We start from the raw sequence: 15759 nt of genomic DNA on the forward strand, positions 1-15759 counted from the left end.
TCTCGCCGATCCCCTACCCCCAGGTAGAACCGCCGCTGGAGCCGCAGCAGCGCCATGTCGTCGCCAGCCTCGACTCCCAGCCGCCGACGGGGCAAGCGCGGCCGGGGCAGCAATCCCCCGACTCGTAAGTGCTGTGGCTGGAAGGGGCCGGCGGGGTGGGTTGGTCCCGGGGGTGTTCTCCCAGCCCCCGCCTCGGTCCGCCTGGTGCGGCGGCCCGGCTACTGTAACGCCGCCTCCGGGTCCGCTTGTGTTTTGCAGCACAAGATGCTCGCTCTCCTCCTTCCCAGAAGCGTCGGACGGACGACTCCACTTCCACCGGGGAGCTGCAGCCCATGCCCACGTCCCCGCCCGCCGACGTGCAGAGCCCCGGCGCCGCCGATGCGCTGTTCTCCAGCCCGCCGCAGTTCCGCCACTCCGGTACGCTGGGGCTAGGGCTGGGCCGGCTCCGTGGCTGTGCGGGCCCTGGGGGTGCAGCCCGGGCTGCCTGCACTGCCGTGGGGCGAGCCTGCCTCGGGCCACATCCGGCTGAAAAACGCTCGGGTTAAAAAATGAGCGTTGTCTCATGTTTCTCATTTGAATTAAGTGTAGCGAACTCTACAGCGGTGCAGTCCCTGTCTGGGGTGCAGGTCTCTGTCGTAGCTTCCAGTTAGCATGGGAATATGTATCAGGGAATGTACGTTAGTTTTTAAAATTTACTGATAGGAAGAATAATGAAACTACTAGCACAGAAGGAACTCGGTTGTTTGCCACAGAAAGCCTTTCTTGCTTTTATATGTAGGATTGGTTTTAATTGCAGTAGCTGTTGTGTCACCTGCTCTACCATCCCCAAAATACTAAAAAAAAGTGTTTCCTAAAATTCTGCATGTTCTTATGCTTGAACTCTAGCGTAGTTTCAAAATGCAGTACTGCTGTAAAGTTTTCTAAGGAAGCTTTATTCCAACTTTGGATCTTCGAGAAGAGCTGTTAATACAAACAAAAGTTCTAGGGAGACTGGCAACATCTTTATTGTGTGTTTTGACAAAACACCAGGCTTGACTGATAATACTCATTTTATGACAGAGTTGAAGGAATGAGGAGACAAATGCAGAGCCTGAATTTTAGTCTGCTCTAGATGTAAAGTGTCTCACTAATCATTACTGAACACTTCCTTTTATAGCCATTCCTCTTGACTTTGACATCAGTTCACCTCTGACTTATGGCACACCGAGCTCCAGGGTAGAGGGTACCCCACGAAGTGGTGTACGAGGAACTCCAGTCAGGCAGAGGCCAGATCTTGGGTCTGCCCGTAAAGCCAGACAAGTGGATCTACACTCGGATGGGGTAGGTGGATGTCTTGACCTCTTGTATTTTACAACTTCTTTTTAAACATATAAATACTTGTATATTCTTAATTTGTTTCCATGCAGCTGGCTGAGGATATAGCGACCGAACAATCTCTTGGACAAAAGCTTGTTATCTGGGGAACAGATGTTAATGTAGCATCATGTAAAGAAAAATTCCAGGTGGGTTTTGTTTCTTCCTTTATTTAAAATGAAAAGTCAGTTTGATTTAAATACATATTAGTTGAATCTGATACAAAGGAAGTGTTTGTACTGCTAAGTTCTGCTCATTTTTTTTGTTTTTTTTCTTTTGCCTGTAACATTCAGAGATTTCTCCAGCGCTTCATCGATCCACTGGATAAAGAGGATGAAGACATTGGGCTGGATCTTAACGAGCCACGCTATATGCAACGACTTCAAGAGGTACTTGTAATGCAGTAATTTGTAATTCAGCTTTTCTTTTTTTCTGTCTTGCTTGCCACTAAGCTAAAGATTGCCTAACTCCCTTGCAGATAAATGTGGTTGGGGAACCATTCCTGAATGTAAATTGTGACCATCTAAGATCATTTGATGAAAATCTCTACAGGCAGCTGATCTGCTATCCTCAGGTCAAGTAGTGCACTTTTTTCTGAATTTCAGGTGGCTCTTTAATGTATTTCTGGTTTTTAAAATGTTTGTTTAAATGCAGTGTATACTGTGTGTGTTCAGTGCAATCTCAGTGGCTACGTTATTTTACTGAATATAAAATGTCTTGTTCCTTAGTAGATGATCAAAGAAACAGTGAGTACCTTGTGCATGCAAAGTTAGCTGGTGAACTGCAGTGTCCAGAGTTTTGTACTTCCACCCTTGCAAAACTCAAGTGAATGAATAAATCTGATCCGAACAGAAACTGGTAAAATTTTTAGGGTTTGGATTTGGCGTGTTTCTCCATATCTAATGCTGTGATTGAAGGTTTTGAGTTACTTAGGAAAATGTTCAGATGGTGTAACTTGTAATCGTTACTGGCTGGTCAGCAGCACATAAAATATGTATAATTACTTAATTCCATTATTTAATTTGTAAACTGTTTCTAATACAGGAAGTTATTCCAACATTTGACATGGCTGCCAATGAGATCTTTTTTGATCGTTACCCTGATTCAATACTAGAGCATCAAATTCAAGTAAGGCCATATAATGCACTGAAGACCAGGAACATGAGAAATCTAAACCCTGAAGGTAAAATTGTTGCTTACCATGTTAGAAAAGAATCTTAAAGGTTTTCATAAACTTAGTGAATAATAACATAGGGTTACACTGACAATATAAAACTGTACTTGTGGTCCATCCAGACCAATGTCTTCCATTCATATCTATTTCAGAAGCAAATGCTTTAGAGCCCAAATGCAAAATAATCTGTCCATAAAGGAAATCTCTCCTGTCATCAACTACTCATGTTCTTAGTTCTGCAAGTGCAAAGAATTCTTTCTTTTGTATACATGCTCCTGTAAATTAGAATATTTGTATTACACACTTAGGATTCTTTTTGCTTAAACAAAATAGTAATAACCTGTCTGTTTACCTTCTGCCTAAAAACTATTGTAATGTGAAATTTTGAAGTTTATTTAAATTTTAAGAGTACGAGGCCATGACACTAGTTTCTGTATTTTTGTAGACATTGATCAACTCATCACCATCAGTGGCATGGTCATCAGAAGTTCCCAGTTAATTCCTGAGATGCAGGAAGCATTCTTTAGATGTCAGGTTTGCGCTTTCACCACCAGAGTGGAAATTGATCGTGGCAGGATTGCTGAGCCATCAGTGTGCAAGAACTGTAACACAACGCACAGTATGGCGCTGATTCACAACAGATCCATGTTCTCTGACAAACAGATGGTATGTTGCCTTAGGTAGTGGCTAAAATGAAAGAGTTGCTAGTTTTTGCTCCCCCACCCTCCTGAAATCATCAACAGCATTAATTATGTATCTTGAGATTGAATGCTTTGGAAAGAAAGTGTTTTGGAACATAGAAATGGGTGAAACAGCTTTGTGAAACAGCTTTGTGAAACAGGAAGTCTACTTTGGAGAAGAAATACATTAGGAAGATGAAATTAAGTGTGTACATCTCGTAGTGTTTCTGTATGGAAGGCCCTTTATATACAGGATGTCCGCTTCTAGGTGAGCTTGAATGTAGCAGCATTTTATCCATGCTAGTACCAATCAGCACAGTTCTCATTTTCATAATCTCTTTTAGTAATCAGTTTTGCTGTTCAGGTGGGGATGTTCCTGATTCAAAATGATTCTGAAAGCTGTGTTAATACAAAATCCTGTTGTATGCTCTGTGGAAAAGCTCTGCTTTTTTTTGCAACTGAAACTTAAATGGTGTTTTTGCTAGATCAAACTGCAGGAGTCTCCTGAAGATATGCCAGCGGGACAGACTCCACATACGGTGGCACTCTTTGCTCACAATGACCTTGTTGATAAAGTTCAGCCAGGTGACAGAGTTAATGTCACAGGTAAAATTTGGTTTGAATATTTCCATTTTTCATTTTCTTTGATTTAACTGTGTGTAAAGGGACCTGATGGGATGCACTTCTAAGTGCTGAGGGAGCCGGATACTTTTTTTGTGGAGCCATTCAGTTGTCTATCTTTGAAAAGTCACAGTGACTGGCTAAAATACTAGAAAAAAGCCAATGGCACTCCCTGCAGTGGGAAGGAGACCTGGGGAACTGCAAGTCAGTCAGCTTCTTCCTGAGTCCTGGGAAAGGTGATAGAGCCAATAATACTGGAAACCTTTTCTGACTGGGACAGTGTTCTACACCCTCAGCAGATTTACAGAGAAAAACAAAACTGGAAGGAAGCAGTGCTTGATAGACCATGGCTGTGGTGCCAGCATTCTCCTGGGTTGTATTAGGAGCGTTGCCAGCAGGTTGAGGGAGTACTGGGTCCAGTTGCGGGGTCTCCCAGGGTAAGGGAGACATGGACATATAGGAGTGAATTCAGCAAAGGGCTATGACCATAACAGAAGCCTTGGTCATACACAAAAAAGCTAAGAAAGCTTTAACTGCTCAGCCTGGAGAATAGAAAGCTTGGAGGAATCTTAGCAGCATGTTTAGAAACAGCTGATTTGGTGTGGGTGGAGGTGTGGTAGTGTCAAGAAGACAAAGTCAGACTCTTCTAATTATGCCCAGTGGCACAACAGAAGGCATTAGCTGAAATGCAAGCAATTCCAGTTAAAAACAGGAAGTTTTTTACTGTTTGTATGGTCAAGCCTCATGACAGGTTGACTGGCAAGGCTGTGTGGAATCTTTGCCCTTAGAGATACACAAAAGCTGGTGAGACACACCCTTTAGCAAGCAGTGGACTCCAGCTGACTACAGTCTGACCCCGTGACTGGACTAGACATCCCCAGGCTGTCTGACCTTCATTCTGAAGCTGTAGCTGAAGAGACAGTATCTTAAATCGTGTCTGCAGTCAGGAGAGTGATAATGTAGATTAAGTCTTGTGATACTGCAGCAACATATTACAAACCACTTTGTTTTAAAACAACTGCTGTAAAAATCCCAAGCTGTTTGAAATGCATTAGAAAGCTGTTATTAAACTTGGCACTTAAAAAGAGGGGGAAAGGTTGATGGGAGTGGGAATTTCAAAAGCATCAGGCCTGATTTTTTTTTTTTTCCAAAATGCTTTCATTGTTGGTAACACTTTGAGTTCAAATGTAAAACACATATGTCGATCTGCAAAAATGGGTCTAGGTGACTTAAATACAGCTTCTACATGACTTAGAGTGAGAAATTAGATGACAGTATTTAGAAGAGCTCTTCTTCTTGGGAACTGGTAAAATTTTTAGGGTTTGGAATTGGCGTGTTTCTCCATATCTAATGCTGTGATTGAAATTTGTATTTAGGTATCTACAGGGCAGTCCCCATTCGAGTTAATCCCCGGGTCAGCAGTGTAAAATCCGTGTATAAGACCCACATTGACGTCATACACTATCGCAAGACAGACTCCAAACGCCTGCACGGTGTTGATGAGGAAACTGAGCAAAAGAGGTTTACAGAGGAACGTGTGGAAATGCTCAAAGAGCTTTCTAGAAAAGCAGACATATATGAGAGGCTTTCTTTAGCGTTGGCTCCAAGTATCTATGAGCATGAAGATATCAAAAAGGTGAAAAGTTCTGTATTTCTCTTATAAGATGTGTATTTTTATGTGTATGTATTTGTAGTTACTGTTTGTTGTTAATGTATCTTGAAACTTAAAAATTCAAAAAGCTGTTATCTTGAGCAGTCTTAAAATGTCATGGTCTATGTCAGAGTGGAGTTGCTTGTAAGTGCATCATAATTCTTTTCAAGTTATTAAGGAGCGTTAATTAGAGGGAAGATAGCTGAAAAGGTAGGAAGACATCAGAACTGGGAAGACTTAATTGCAGGATACATCTTGGACATTTCTTGGAAGTTCAGATTATTTAAGTAAGTAAAGAGTAGCTTAAAAATGTTACTTGGTTGACTGAATTATGGAGTATCAAAACATTTACTTGGATAAGACTCTGTATCCAAGTATACTCTGTATGCAAGAAGGGACTGTTCCAATAAATTGTCAACTGAGGTACTAGAACACTAAAAACTGCAGTCAGTAGTGGGTCTCAAGGTATTGTTAGACATCAGAAACACTCCTCTTCCAAGTATATTCCTCTGAGGTTTTTAAAATAGATTTATACATTATTATAGTTCACAGGTTCCTGAAAGTATAATTCAAAACCATATAATGATTTACTTATGAAGTGGGAACACAGCAATGACAGTTCCTTTTGTTACCTTCTCAACTTGCTAATAAAGGCACATCAAGTCTAGGGTGCGGAGCTGAGGAAAACTAAGGACCCTTCATCAGAAAGGATTCTTCAGGTTCCAACCAAAATCTGGTTATAATGACATACAAAAGTTCTGTCTTTAATGCTTGAAACTCGGATGCATTGAGTTGTGTTAAGTTTAGCAGTGTTTGTTCTTCAGATGTTTCAGCTGATCAGTTGGATTTGCTCTGTTACATCTATACAAAAAGTGATATTTTCCTTTTTATAGGGTATTCTGCTTCAGCTTTTTGGCGGATCGAGAAAGGATTTTAGTCACACAGGAAGAGGGAATTTTCGTGCAGAGATCAACATTCTTCTCTGTGGTGATCCTGGTACTAGCAAATCCCAGCTGCTCCAGTATGTGTATAACCTGGTTCCTCGAGGCCAGTATACTTCTGGCAAAGGCTCAAGTGCAGTTGGTCTTACTGCATATGTGATGAAGGATCCAGAAACACGGCAGCTGGTTCTTCAGACAGGAGCTCTAGTACTTAGTGACAATGGCATTTGCTGCATTGATGAGTTTGATAAAATGAATGAAAGCACAAGGTCAGTTCTACATGAAGTAATGGAACAACAGACACTCTCCATTGCAAAGGTAAATGAAAGTCAAGTTAATCCTAGAGGCTTTTGCTCTTGCTTTACTCAGAGGCTTTCACAATGCAGTTTTTGACTACAGTATCCATCTAATAACATTGGTGATCTCATGAAATGGGAGGGAGGTTTTGGTGGCGCAGCCATAGCTGGTTTCAGAAATGTTTTTCCTTTTGACAGGCTGGAATTATTTGCCAGTTAAATGCTCGTACATCTATCCTGGCAGCAGCTAATCCTATAGAATCACAGTGGAATCCGAAAAAGACTATTATTGAAAACATTCAGCTTCCTCATACACTGTTGTCAAGGTACTGAACTGCACTGCATGTGTCATTTTTAAGGGATGTTACACTTCCTCTTCTGAAAATGATTACACATAGTAGAATAGAACTACTGTGTTGTTCACAACCTAATGGAAAACTTTTATAGCACATACTTCAAATACTGTCCTTACAATATCTATGTGAGCACAGCAGTGCCTTCTAGTGTTTACATGTTGACCTTGAAGAGCAGGTGTGATAAGATATGTAGGATCTCTTTTATTTAATTCTATGTTTCATAATCATCTCCTAGAGAAGAGCTGTTCTGAAACTTAGGGTATTGATAACTTTAACAAAAATTCAGGATGCTTTTCTTAGCTCCATGAAGTTTTTGAAGTGAAAACAGTGATGCTCAGGGAACTTGGTGACAGAGGTGCTAGAATCCTAAGATCTGTGCCTGCTTCATGCTGCTTTGTAAAATTCAACTGAGGAGGTAGCTGTGCTGGTCAATCATTTGGGCAGTAGCTGTTAGAGCCACATTTAGTGCTTGCTGACAGAAAATTAAACTACATGCTGGAGTTGCATCTTCATAAGAATTTCCACAGTAACTAGAAATTTGAAGTACACTGATGGTATACTGGATATCCTGAGAACACTTATGGCTTAAATTTCAATTAAGAGCTGCTAGGTTTGAGCAGCATCTCAATTCCTCCATTTATTGGATTTAAGCCTACAAAAAAAATTATTGGCTGCCTAAAAATGCATTATCCATGTCTGCTTATAGTTGAGACTAGTTGAATATATTGTTTGTAAAATCATAAACCGCTTTCTTCAGGATCAAACTGCAAGTGCTTTTTAAATTATTTGTAATTTATTCAGTTACTTTTTTGCTGTTGTATTTCAGGGCAGTATCTTTAGCAGCAAGTTCTGTGCATTTGTTATGTGTGTGGGATTTTTTTGTTTGTGGCAGTTGCAACTTTCTTTTGGGGGGGATGTGGATTTTTTAAAGGGAACAAAATATGTCAGCCTTGAACATGGAATCTGAATTTTGCAGAATGTACCTTGCTTTCAAAATTTCAAGTCCATAGGGTGTAAGCAAATCCATTGTGTTGTTCTGTACCTCGAGAATTCTAGAAAAATCTTCTTTCCAGTGTAAGAAAATTTCTACTGAGAGTAGGAATTAACAGTCTAGTAAGTCCTGTATTTACTATGTCAAATCCTTATAAACCAAGTACCTAAATGACAAGCAAATACGCACACTAATACTGGATCATATCCCATTCAGGTTTGACTTGATATTTTTGATGTTGGATCCACGTGATGAAGCTTATGACAGACGCCTTGCTCGCCATTTGGTTTCACTGTACTACCAAAGTGAAGAAAAGATGGAGGAGGAATACATGGATATGGCAGTGTTGAGGGATTACATTGCATATGCTCGTAGTTATGTAAATCCCAGATTAGGTGAAGAAGCAGGCCAAGCCCTTATTGAGGTAAAGGAATTGCCGCTGAGAATATTCAGTCTTTCCTGACTTGTCAGAAGTCGTGAAATTCCCTTGTATCTACACTATCTATACAACCTTCTGTAAGATGCTTGAAAAAAAAAGGTTTCTGATGGAAAGAGGGATCAGATGAGTCATTCTGCATTCTAATGTTTAGCTTTCAGATATGTTGGTTTGGTTCCATCACATAAAACACATTAAAGTCTACCAAAGCAAAATGTGCCATCACAGACACAAGTACTGAAGACTAATCCAGAATTCTGAAGTAATTCAAAATTGATTCTTTACCATGGTTTAATTGCTCTATAACAAAAAAAGAAAAAAAAAATTGATGTGGGTATTCATCACTGCAGAGGAACCGTGAACGGTGTGAGCAGAAATTGAATATTTGGAATGGCTTGCCAGAATTGCTCATATTCTGAAACCAGAGGTGGGAGATGCAGGGGGCTGAAAAGGAATATGCAGTGAAGCATGTAACGAGTGCATCCCTTTCAGGCGTATGTGGACATGAGGAAGATTGGCAGTGGCAGGGGAATGATTTCCGCGTACCCCCGGCAGCTGGAGTCTCTGATCCGGCTGGCGGAGGCGCACGCCAAGGTGCGCTTCTCTGAGAAGGTTGAAACAATTGATGTGGAGGAAGCAAAACGCCTCCATCGGGAAGCACTGAAACAATCTGCCACTGATCCAAGGACTGGAATTGTGGACATATCCATTCTCACAACAGGTTTGTGCCTCTGTAGTGTTAAAGCAGGGCTGCTGTTGGGATTTTGTGATTTTTAAAATGTAGCTTAACCTGTCCTTTGTAGCTGATTGCTAAAAGGAATTTCTATTGCTTTTATTAGGAATGAGCGCAACAGCTCGTAAGCGGAAAGAGGAATTGGCTCAAGCCTTACGGAAGCTCATCCAGTCAAAGGGTAAAGCACCATCTCTGAAGTACCAACAGCTTTTGGATGATCTCCGAGCACAGTCTGATACAGTAAGTTTTCCTGCTTTGTTTTTACATTTCCATTGATTTTAAAAGCATTTTTTTCCAAATGAAGATGCTTGTCATCAAATCACACGGTGGAAGGAAATGGAAACATGAAGGATTTGTTGGCATGACTAGAAAGCCAGTTCTGTTACAGACAAATGACTTGAATCTGCCTTACCTTAGTTTATTCTGGCTTCTGGAGTTAGCAAACTCAGCTTCAGGGTTCCAGGCCAGACTTCAGCTTTCGCATAGAACAAATGAAAACTTCAAATAAAAATATTAGAAAATTGGTGGAAAGTACAGCATTTTTACTATGTTTGAAGTGTTTCCCCCATCTTTATTTGATTTGTTCCTTTTCCTTAAGGCTGTCACAAAGGAAATGTTTGAAGAAGCTCTTCGTGCCTTGGCTGATGAGGACTTCCTGACTGTGACTGGAAAGACTGTGAGGCTGCTGTGAGTTACCCTGTGTTTGAGAGCCCACTGTCACAACCTGTACTTCGCCGTACTCCAGACAGCATCAGTCTGCAAGATCTCTGAGATTTGGAACTATCATCTGCTGTGGCAGGCATAGCCTTTCCCTGCCAACTGTCTTGGCTTCACTTTGCCTTCCTGTATTGCCCCTGCAAGATTGTCACAGCTTGGGCTATTATTTGCTATGACAAGGGTAGTCATGATTAAGTGGCATCACTGTCATTACAAGATATTATGAAAATCCTCATGTCAATAATGCTAAATTTAGCTGAATGTAATTACTAATATGGCAGGGACTTTGTGTTTGTTATTATGTTTTTTTAGAGCATAGTAAAAATATTGCCTGTATTTCCATTAAGTGACTTTTTAATAAATGCAATTTTTACTGTTAGTATTGCAGTAAGCTAAAATAAAATTTTGACTTAAAAAGGATTCTCTTGTGTTCATTTCAAGTGCTGTAATCCTGTGCTGGGCACTTTTCTGTCTAGAGTTCTGCAATTTTTGGGAAGGTGTTACTGAGAGCATGAAAGGAAATCAGCGTTTTGGTTTTTTGGTTTTTTTTTTTGTCTGACCTGAGTGTACTGTGGACATATCCTCAATGTAAAAAAATAGATTCTACTTGAAACTACATCTTTTTACTTCAATTTTAAGTCTGACTAATTAAATACCCATCTTTGGTGTAATGACATATAATCAGTCTTGAAAGAACAAGGTCTTGTTCTTTACAATAATATTCCCAAAGGCCTGGTATGGGTGATTTTTTAATGGAAAAATGCAATGCTATGTGGCCTTCCTCAGCTGTACAAAGCAGCATGTTTGCTTTATATGGTCTTCTTTATTTAAATGCATTGTGCAGGTTAGAATCCTTGCATAACTATTTCAGCTAAACTTGTAATTGGATATTACTGAGAGATACCCCAAACTACTCTGCCTTTACTTCATGAAGAGGGAAAAAAATAATCCATCTATTTACTTGACGTGATCTTGGATAATATTGTGTTCATCCTAAAAGAATGATGAGTCTTTCTCTAATAATTAGGCATTCCTGAGATAGATGTCTGTGTTACTGTCCACACTGCTTACAGTAGATGTGATAAAAAAATTATGTATCAAAGATCATGATCAGGAATACTTTTTATAAAAAAGGTTTAGCACGAGATGTTACAGGGAGAAAAACCCAGTGGCAACACATTGTGAACTGAGAAAAGCTTGGCTGAAACTAAGTCCCTACAGAGCAGCCATAAGGATTCCCTATGGGATTTAGTATGACCATTCTAGTCATTTTATATCTACTGATCATATTGAAAGTAGTCACATTTGGGTATGCCTTGAATTTTCAGGTATGCCTGAGTGTTCAAGGGGAAGATTAAATTTTTGGCCTCCAGAGACACACCAAGAAATGGAATAATAAATTTTTCGGATTCCACACACATTTTCTTCACCCATGAACAGACTGAAGATGTGAGGAAATAAGGCCTTTTTGCACACTGAGGTGCTCAGTTTAACATTCAAGACACAACAAATATAGCATAACATGACTGAGATCTAAAAAGCTGCACTTGCTGTGCAGCTCCTGGAAGGGTCAGGGGAAACTGCACCCTAATGAAACACACAATGTCTGGAGAAGGACCAGAAGAAATTAATAAGATGTTGGGGGAAGTTGGTGAATCACATGGTCATGGTTATCTCTGAAGCTCTAACAAGTGTGCTTCCAGATATGTTAGAGACATCAGCCTCTTACAAGCACCTCTGCAAAATGGAAGGAGAGAAGTCTGAGGTGCTGCCTGCACACAGGCCATGGCTAAAAGACATGGATGCTGTAGTGTGCTTTCCAGAATACAGACCTGGGAGGAAAGAGGCGACAGCCTTTAGCTCTAAATTTAAATTGACTGATCCAGCTCATACTGCAGCTTCATAAAGATCATTAATGAAAGAAGATGTATCTCAGCAGGGATCACAATGGACAGCAGGGGAAGAACAAGCATTCTTAAACTCTTTCCACTGTGTCATCAAGACACATTAATTCAGGTCTCTAACCATCATTCATCCATTGTGTGCTGACTTGGGATGCTGTAGAATTAATTTTCTTCACAGTGGCTGTTGTGGGGTTGTATTTTAAATTTGCGCTGAACACAGGGTTGACAGTACAGAGATGTGTTTGTTACTGCTGAGCAGTGATTACACAGAGCCAAAACCTTTTCTGCTTCTCGTATTGCCATGTTGGCATGGGAGGTAGGGAGGAGATAGCCAGGACAGGTGACTCCAGCAGACCAAAGGGATATTTCAGACCCTATGACAACATACCCACTATGTAACTTGGGGGAAGAAGGAGGAAAGGGGGTGGACATTTGAAGTGATGTCATTTGTCTTCCTAAGTAACCATTACACCTGATGGGGCCCTGCTTTCCTGGGGAATGGCTGGACACTTGCCTGCCCATGGGAAGCAGTGAGTTAATTCCTTGTTTTGCTTTGCTTGTGTGCATGGCTTTTGCTTTCCCTATTTAAACTGCCTTTATTTCAACCACTGAGCTCTCCAGCTTTTACACTTCTAATTGTCTCCCTACTGGTGGGGGGAGTGGGGGAGCAACTGTGTGGGGCTTGGTGACTGGCTGGGGTTAAACCACGACGCATTGTTTTTCATTAAGCATGGAAAAATGTCACACTGTAGATTTTTCTTCCTGCTCAATGTAACTTACACTGTCCAGGAAGTCAACTGTTACAACAGAGGATTGGTCTATACAGTTAAATAAACCCGATTTAGGTAATAAGGGCAGAAGAAAACGAGGAAGGAAAAAAAAAATCAGCGTTACTCCAATTAAAACAAAATAACATTTTAGCGAAACAGTTACACCTTTCGTTTGGTAGCGTGGATCAATTCCCGTGTGGCAAAAGACTGGAGAATGCGGGCATCGATCCCGCTACCTCTCGCATGCTAAGCGAGCGCTCTACCATTTGAGCTAATTCCCCCTCGAGGGCGTTACTGGGATCACAGGACTCTGATCCTCGGCGAGCTCCGCGCGTAGAACGCAGCCCTCTCCATTGCTCCGACCTCCCTGCTCACAAATTAAAACACGCTCAACTTCGGTTCCAAAATCATACACCTGTAGCAATTCATTTAGCATTTCCCAATCAAGGAGCAAGAAACAAGGCAAACTGGAACAGACGTGTTTTCCAGCTCTGTGTGTGTATGTAATAATAAAAAATAACCCGTTTGCTACTTGCCGTTCACAAAAGAAACTACGTTGTGGCACTTAAGTTTTCTTGCTATACGAGTCAGGCTTTGTTTAATCATTTTTAAATACAATGAAGTATTTTTACTGCCAAGAGGAGCAAAACCAACTGTGGAGAATGCGGGCATCGATCCCGCTACCTCTCGCATGCTAAGCGAGCGCTCTACCATTTGAGCTAATTCCCCGCATCTACCAGCCCCCCTCAAGGTTCTTAAAACTGGATTTTCCAGATTTTTTTTTCAATACTTCACTCTGGATTCTGTGGATTGGTTATGTTAAGGTAAATTATCCAGCAGGTATTTTGATTTTTTTTTTTTGTACTGTGCTATCATATTTGTGTTTGGGCTTTTGACATCTAGGTGGTCTTTATTTAATTTTAAGGTATTTGTCTTGGCCTGCTTTCGGTTTTTAACTAGAGGCAATAGTTTTGCATTTTTAATATGGACAATAGTAATGTCCAGGCCAATTGCAATAAGCTTGTTTTGGATTTGAGCTTGGGCACATATAAAAAGTCTTATATTGTACTTGTTTTTCATATGTGCTACCAGTTTTTACTTGAATAACTGAGCTTAAATGTGTTTGGAAACTTGGAGCTCCAGTCGTAATTGCTGAGTTTATAGCTATTGAGTTTTTTTATTTGTATTAATGACTATTTAAATGGCTGGGTATACTGGGACGTATACCTTTTTAATTAGTCTAAAAAAATGTTGCTAGTATTATAACTATTATAGAGTGCCGTGAAGGGTGGAAGCTATTGTTATTTTGCTAATAGAGCGTTTTTTAGTTTAATTTATCCCCTGGGGGCTTGCTGGTACTTTGGTTTCGTGTAGGGTTACCTATGCTTTTTTTAACGGGGTTTTTTATTTTTGTTAGCACCGAGGCAGTTTTTTCAGCATTCTGGCACAGTCTCATTTGTAGGGCTTTGTTTACCACCTGTTTTTACTTTTTACTAGAAAACAAAGTTGGAAAAGGAACTAAAAACTTGGGGGGGAAAGGGATAAAAATCTCAGTGTGCTTGAGTGACTTCTACGAGTAGTCTTTGTAGATTTACACGCCTTTTCGTATTTGCACTGTAAGAGATGTAAAAAATGGAATAAACGCTAGAGGATGCACTGCTCAGGAAAACGAGTTGTTTCATCCAAGGAACTCAGCAGGAAATGCTCCTCATACGCCAAGTGTGTAGCCAGCCCGGCTTTTCGGCCGCGGGGCTTTGCACGTGAATTTGGAGATGACTCGGTGGTGTTAGCCAGAGCGACTCAACACAGAGGGGATCCAGCAGCAGTGCAGCCGCCCGGCAGCCCCCGAGGCGTGGGGAATTAGCTCAAATGGTAGAGCGCTCGCTTAGCATGCGAGAGGTAGCGGGATCGATGCCCGCATTCTCCAGCGTTTTGATGGGTTGCGCAAGCGGTGGGATAAGATTTTCTTCCACGAAGTGTCCAGGTTTGCGGTAGAAAATCCACAGCAGGTAATACGGACCACCTCACACGGCAAAGAAGAAATGTTAATTGTGAAGATCACACTGGTGCACTCTCTGAGAAGTAATTTCTTCACAAACTCATCTAAACTAACGCTTTTTTTCTGTGATAAAAGAAAAAAAAATTAGCCACTTCCGTCCCTTGCCACCGCACAGAATGTGAGCATTTATTATTACTTTTTAATGATGCGGAAAGTTACTGAAATCGTCCCTGCGAGGATGTAAAAGGTTGTAGTCGTCTATATAAATCACCATTTCACCGCAGAATTAGCGTCTTTCAGCTATCTTGCACCGCTTGTTCCTAATGTGAGTTTCAAGTGATATTCGTTCTCCCACAGTATCATTTAATGTCTTCCTCTAGCCGTGAGATGAAAATAATTTGCGCTCAAAAAAACCAAAAAAACAAAACCAAAAAAACCCTCAGCTCTGATCGACGTTAGAAGCTTAAATACTTCATACTATGCAAACCGAACTGCTGCAGAAAAACGCATCTGAATTCGAAAGAGAGGCACAGCAAAAGAATGGAGAATGCGGGCATCGATCCCGCTACCTCTCGCATGCTAAGCGAGCGCTCTACCATTTGAGCTAATTCCCCCCGCGGGCTCCCCGCCCCCTTCGCTGATGATTCCCGCTTTTAGCTCCTCACTGGCGAAGATGCTGCACAATGCGCTGAAATGTGACCGGCTGCCTCCAACACAAACAAGAACTTCCTCCCCCAAGTCGCAGTAGCCGGGCTGTCCGAGCCCTTCCAATCCCCTCCCGAAGTCTCGGGCAGGCGGTAAGAGCGCACAGCCCTCCAGTGAAAAGCAGGAACATTAGGTCTTGCTGCTTTTGACAGCCACAGTGGGAATTTTGCCTAATATGATTTCTGGACTCTTCGAGGCAACAAGCAGGCGCTCTGCTCAGCTGAGCTGCATCTGGGTAGCATCCGGGCTTGTGTTTCCAGGCAACTGAAGACTTATGTTCACACCAAACAATTATTACTGCCTAAGAGAAATGTGGATATATTTAAATGCTGTATTTTTTCTAAAAATTGATTTTTCCTATTTGTAATCCCTAGGTGGAAGAGAATCGGCTAAATTATTTTATCCTTCTCCACATTTTACAGTATACAATAT

The 15759-nt window shown here is 41.2% G+C and overlaps 1 protein-coding gene and 4 non-coding genes across 5 annotated transcripts; 2 read left to right on the forward strand and 3 right to left on the reverse strand.

Moving 5' to 3' along the window:
• Positions 1-54: 54 nt before the first annotated feature.
• MCM4 (minichromosome maintenance complex component 4) lies at positions 55-10926 on the forward strand. The gene is made up of 16 exons (XM_062501567.1): positions 55-130; positions 259-417; positions 1157-1320; positions 1407-1502; positions 1647-1742; positions 1832-1927; positions 2398-2536; positions 2973-3193; positions 3693-3813; positions 5205-5464; positions 6373-6738; positions 6915-7042; positions 8280-8487; positions 8992-9220; positions 9339-9472; positions 9831-10926. The coding sequence occupies exons 1-16, from the start codon at positions 55-57 to the stop codon at positions 9921-9923; spliced, it is 2586 nt and encodes an 861-aa protein (XP_062357551.1). The 3' UTR covers positions 9924-10926.
• A 1905-nt stretch (positions 10927-12831) lies between these two features.
• On the reverse strand, positions 12832-12904 carry TRNAA-AGC (transfer RNA alanine (anticodon AGC)). Its single transcript has one exon. It is a non-coding gene; the product is annotated as a tRNA-Ala (tRNA).
• A 375-nt stretch (positions 12905-13279) lies between these two features.
• Positions 13280-13352, reverse strand: TRNAA-AGC (transfer RNA alanine (anticodon AGC)). The gene has a single exon. It is a non-coding gene; the product is annotated as a tRNA-Ala (tRNA).
• A 1125-nt stretch (positions 13353-14477) lies between these two features.
• Positions 14478-14550, forward strand: TRNAA-AGC (transfer RNA alanine (anticodon AGC)). Its single transcript has one exon. It is a non-coding gene; the product is annotated as a tRNA-Ala (tRNA).
• A 613-nt stretch (positions 14551-15163) lies between these two features.
• On the reverse strand, positions 15164-15236 carry TRNAA-AGC (transfer RNA alanine (anticodon AGC)). Its single transcript has one exon. It is a non-coding gene; the product is annotated as a tRNA-Ala (tRNA).
• Between the last annotated feature and the right edge of the window lie 523 nt (positions 15237-15759).

This window comes from Cinclus cinclus, chromosome 1, assembly GCF_963662255.1.
Source record: "Cinclus cinclus chromosome 1, bCinCin1.1, whole genome shotgun sequence".
NCBI classification, from domain to species: Eukaryota; Metazoa; Chordata; class Aves; order Passeriformes; family Cinclidae; genus Cinclus; species Cinclus cinclus.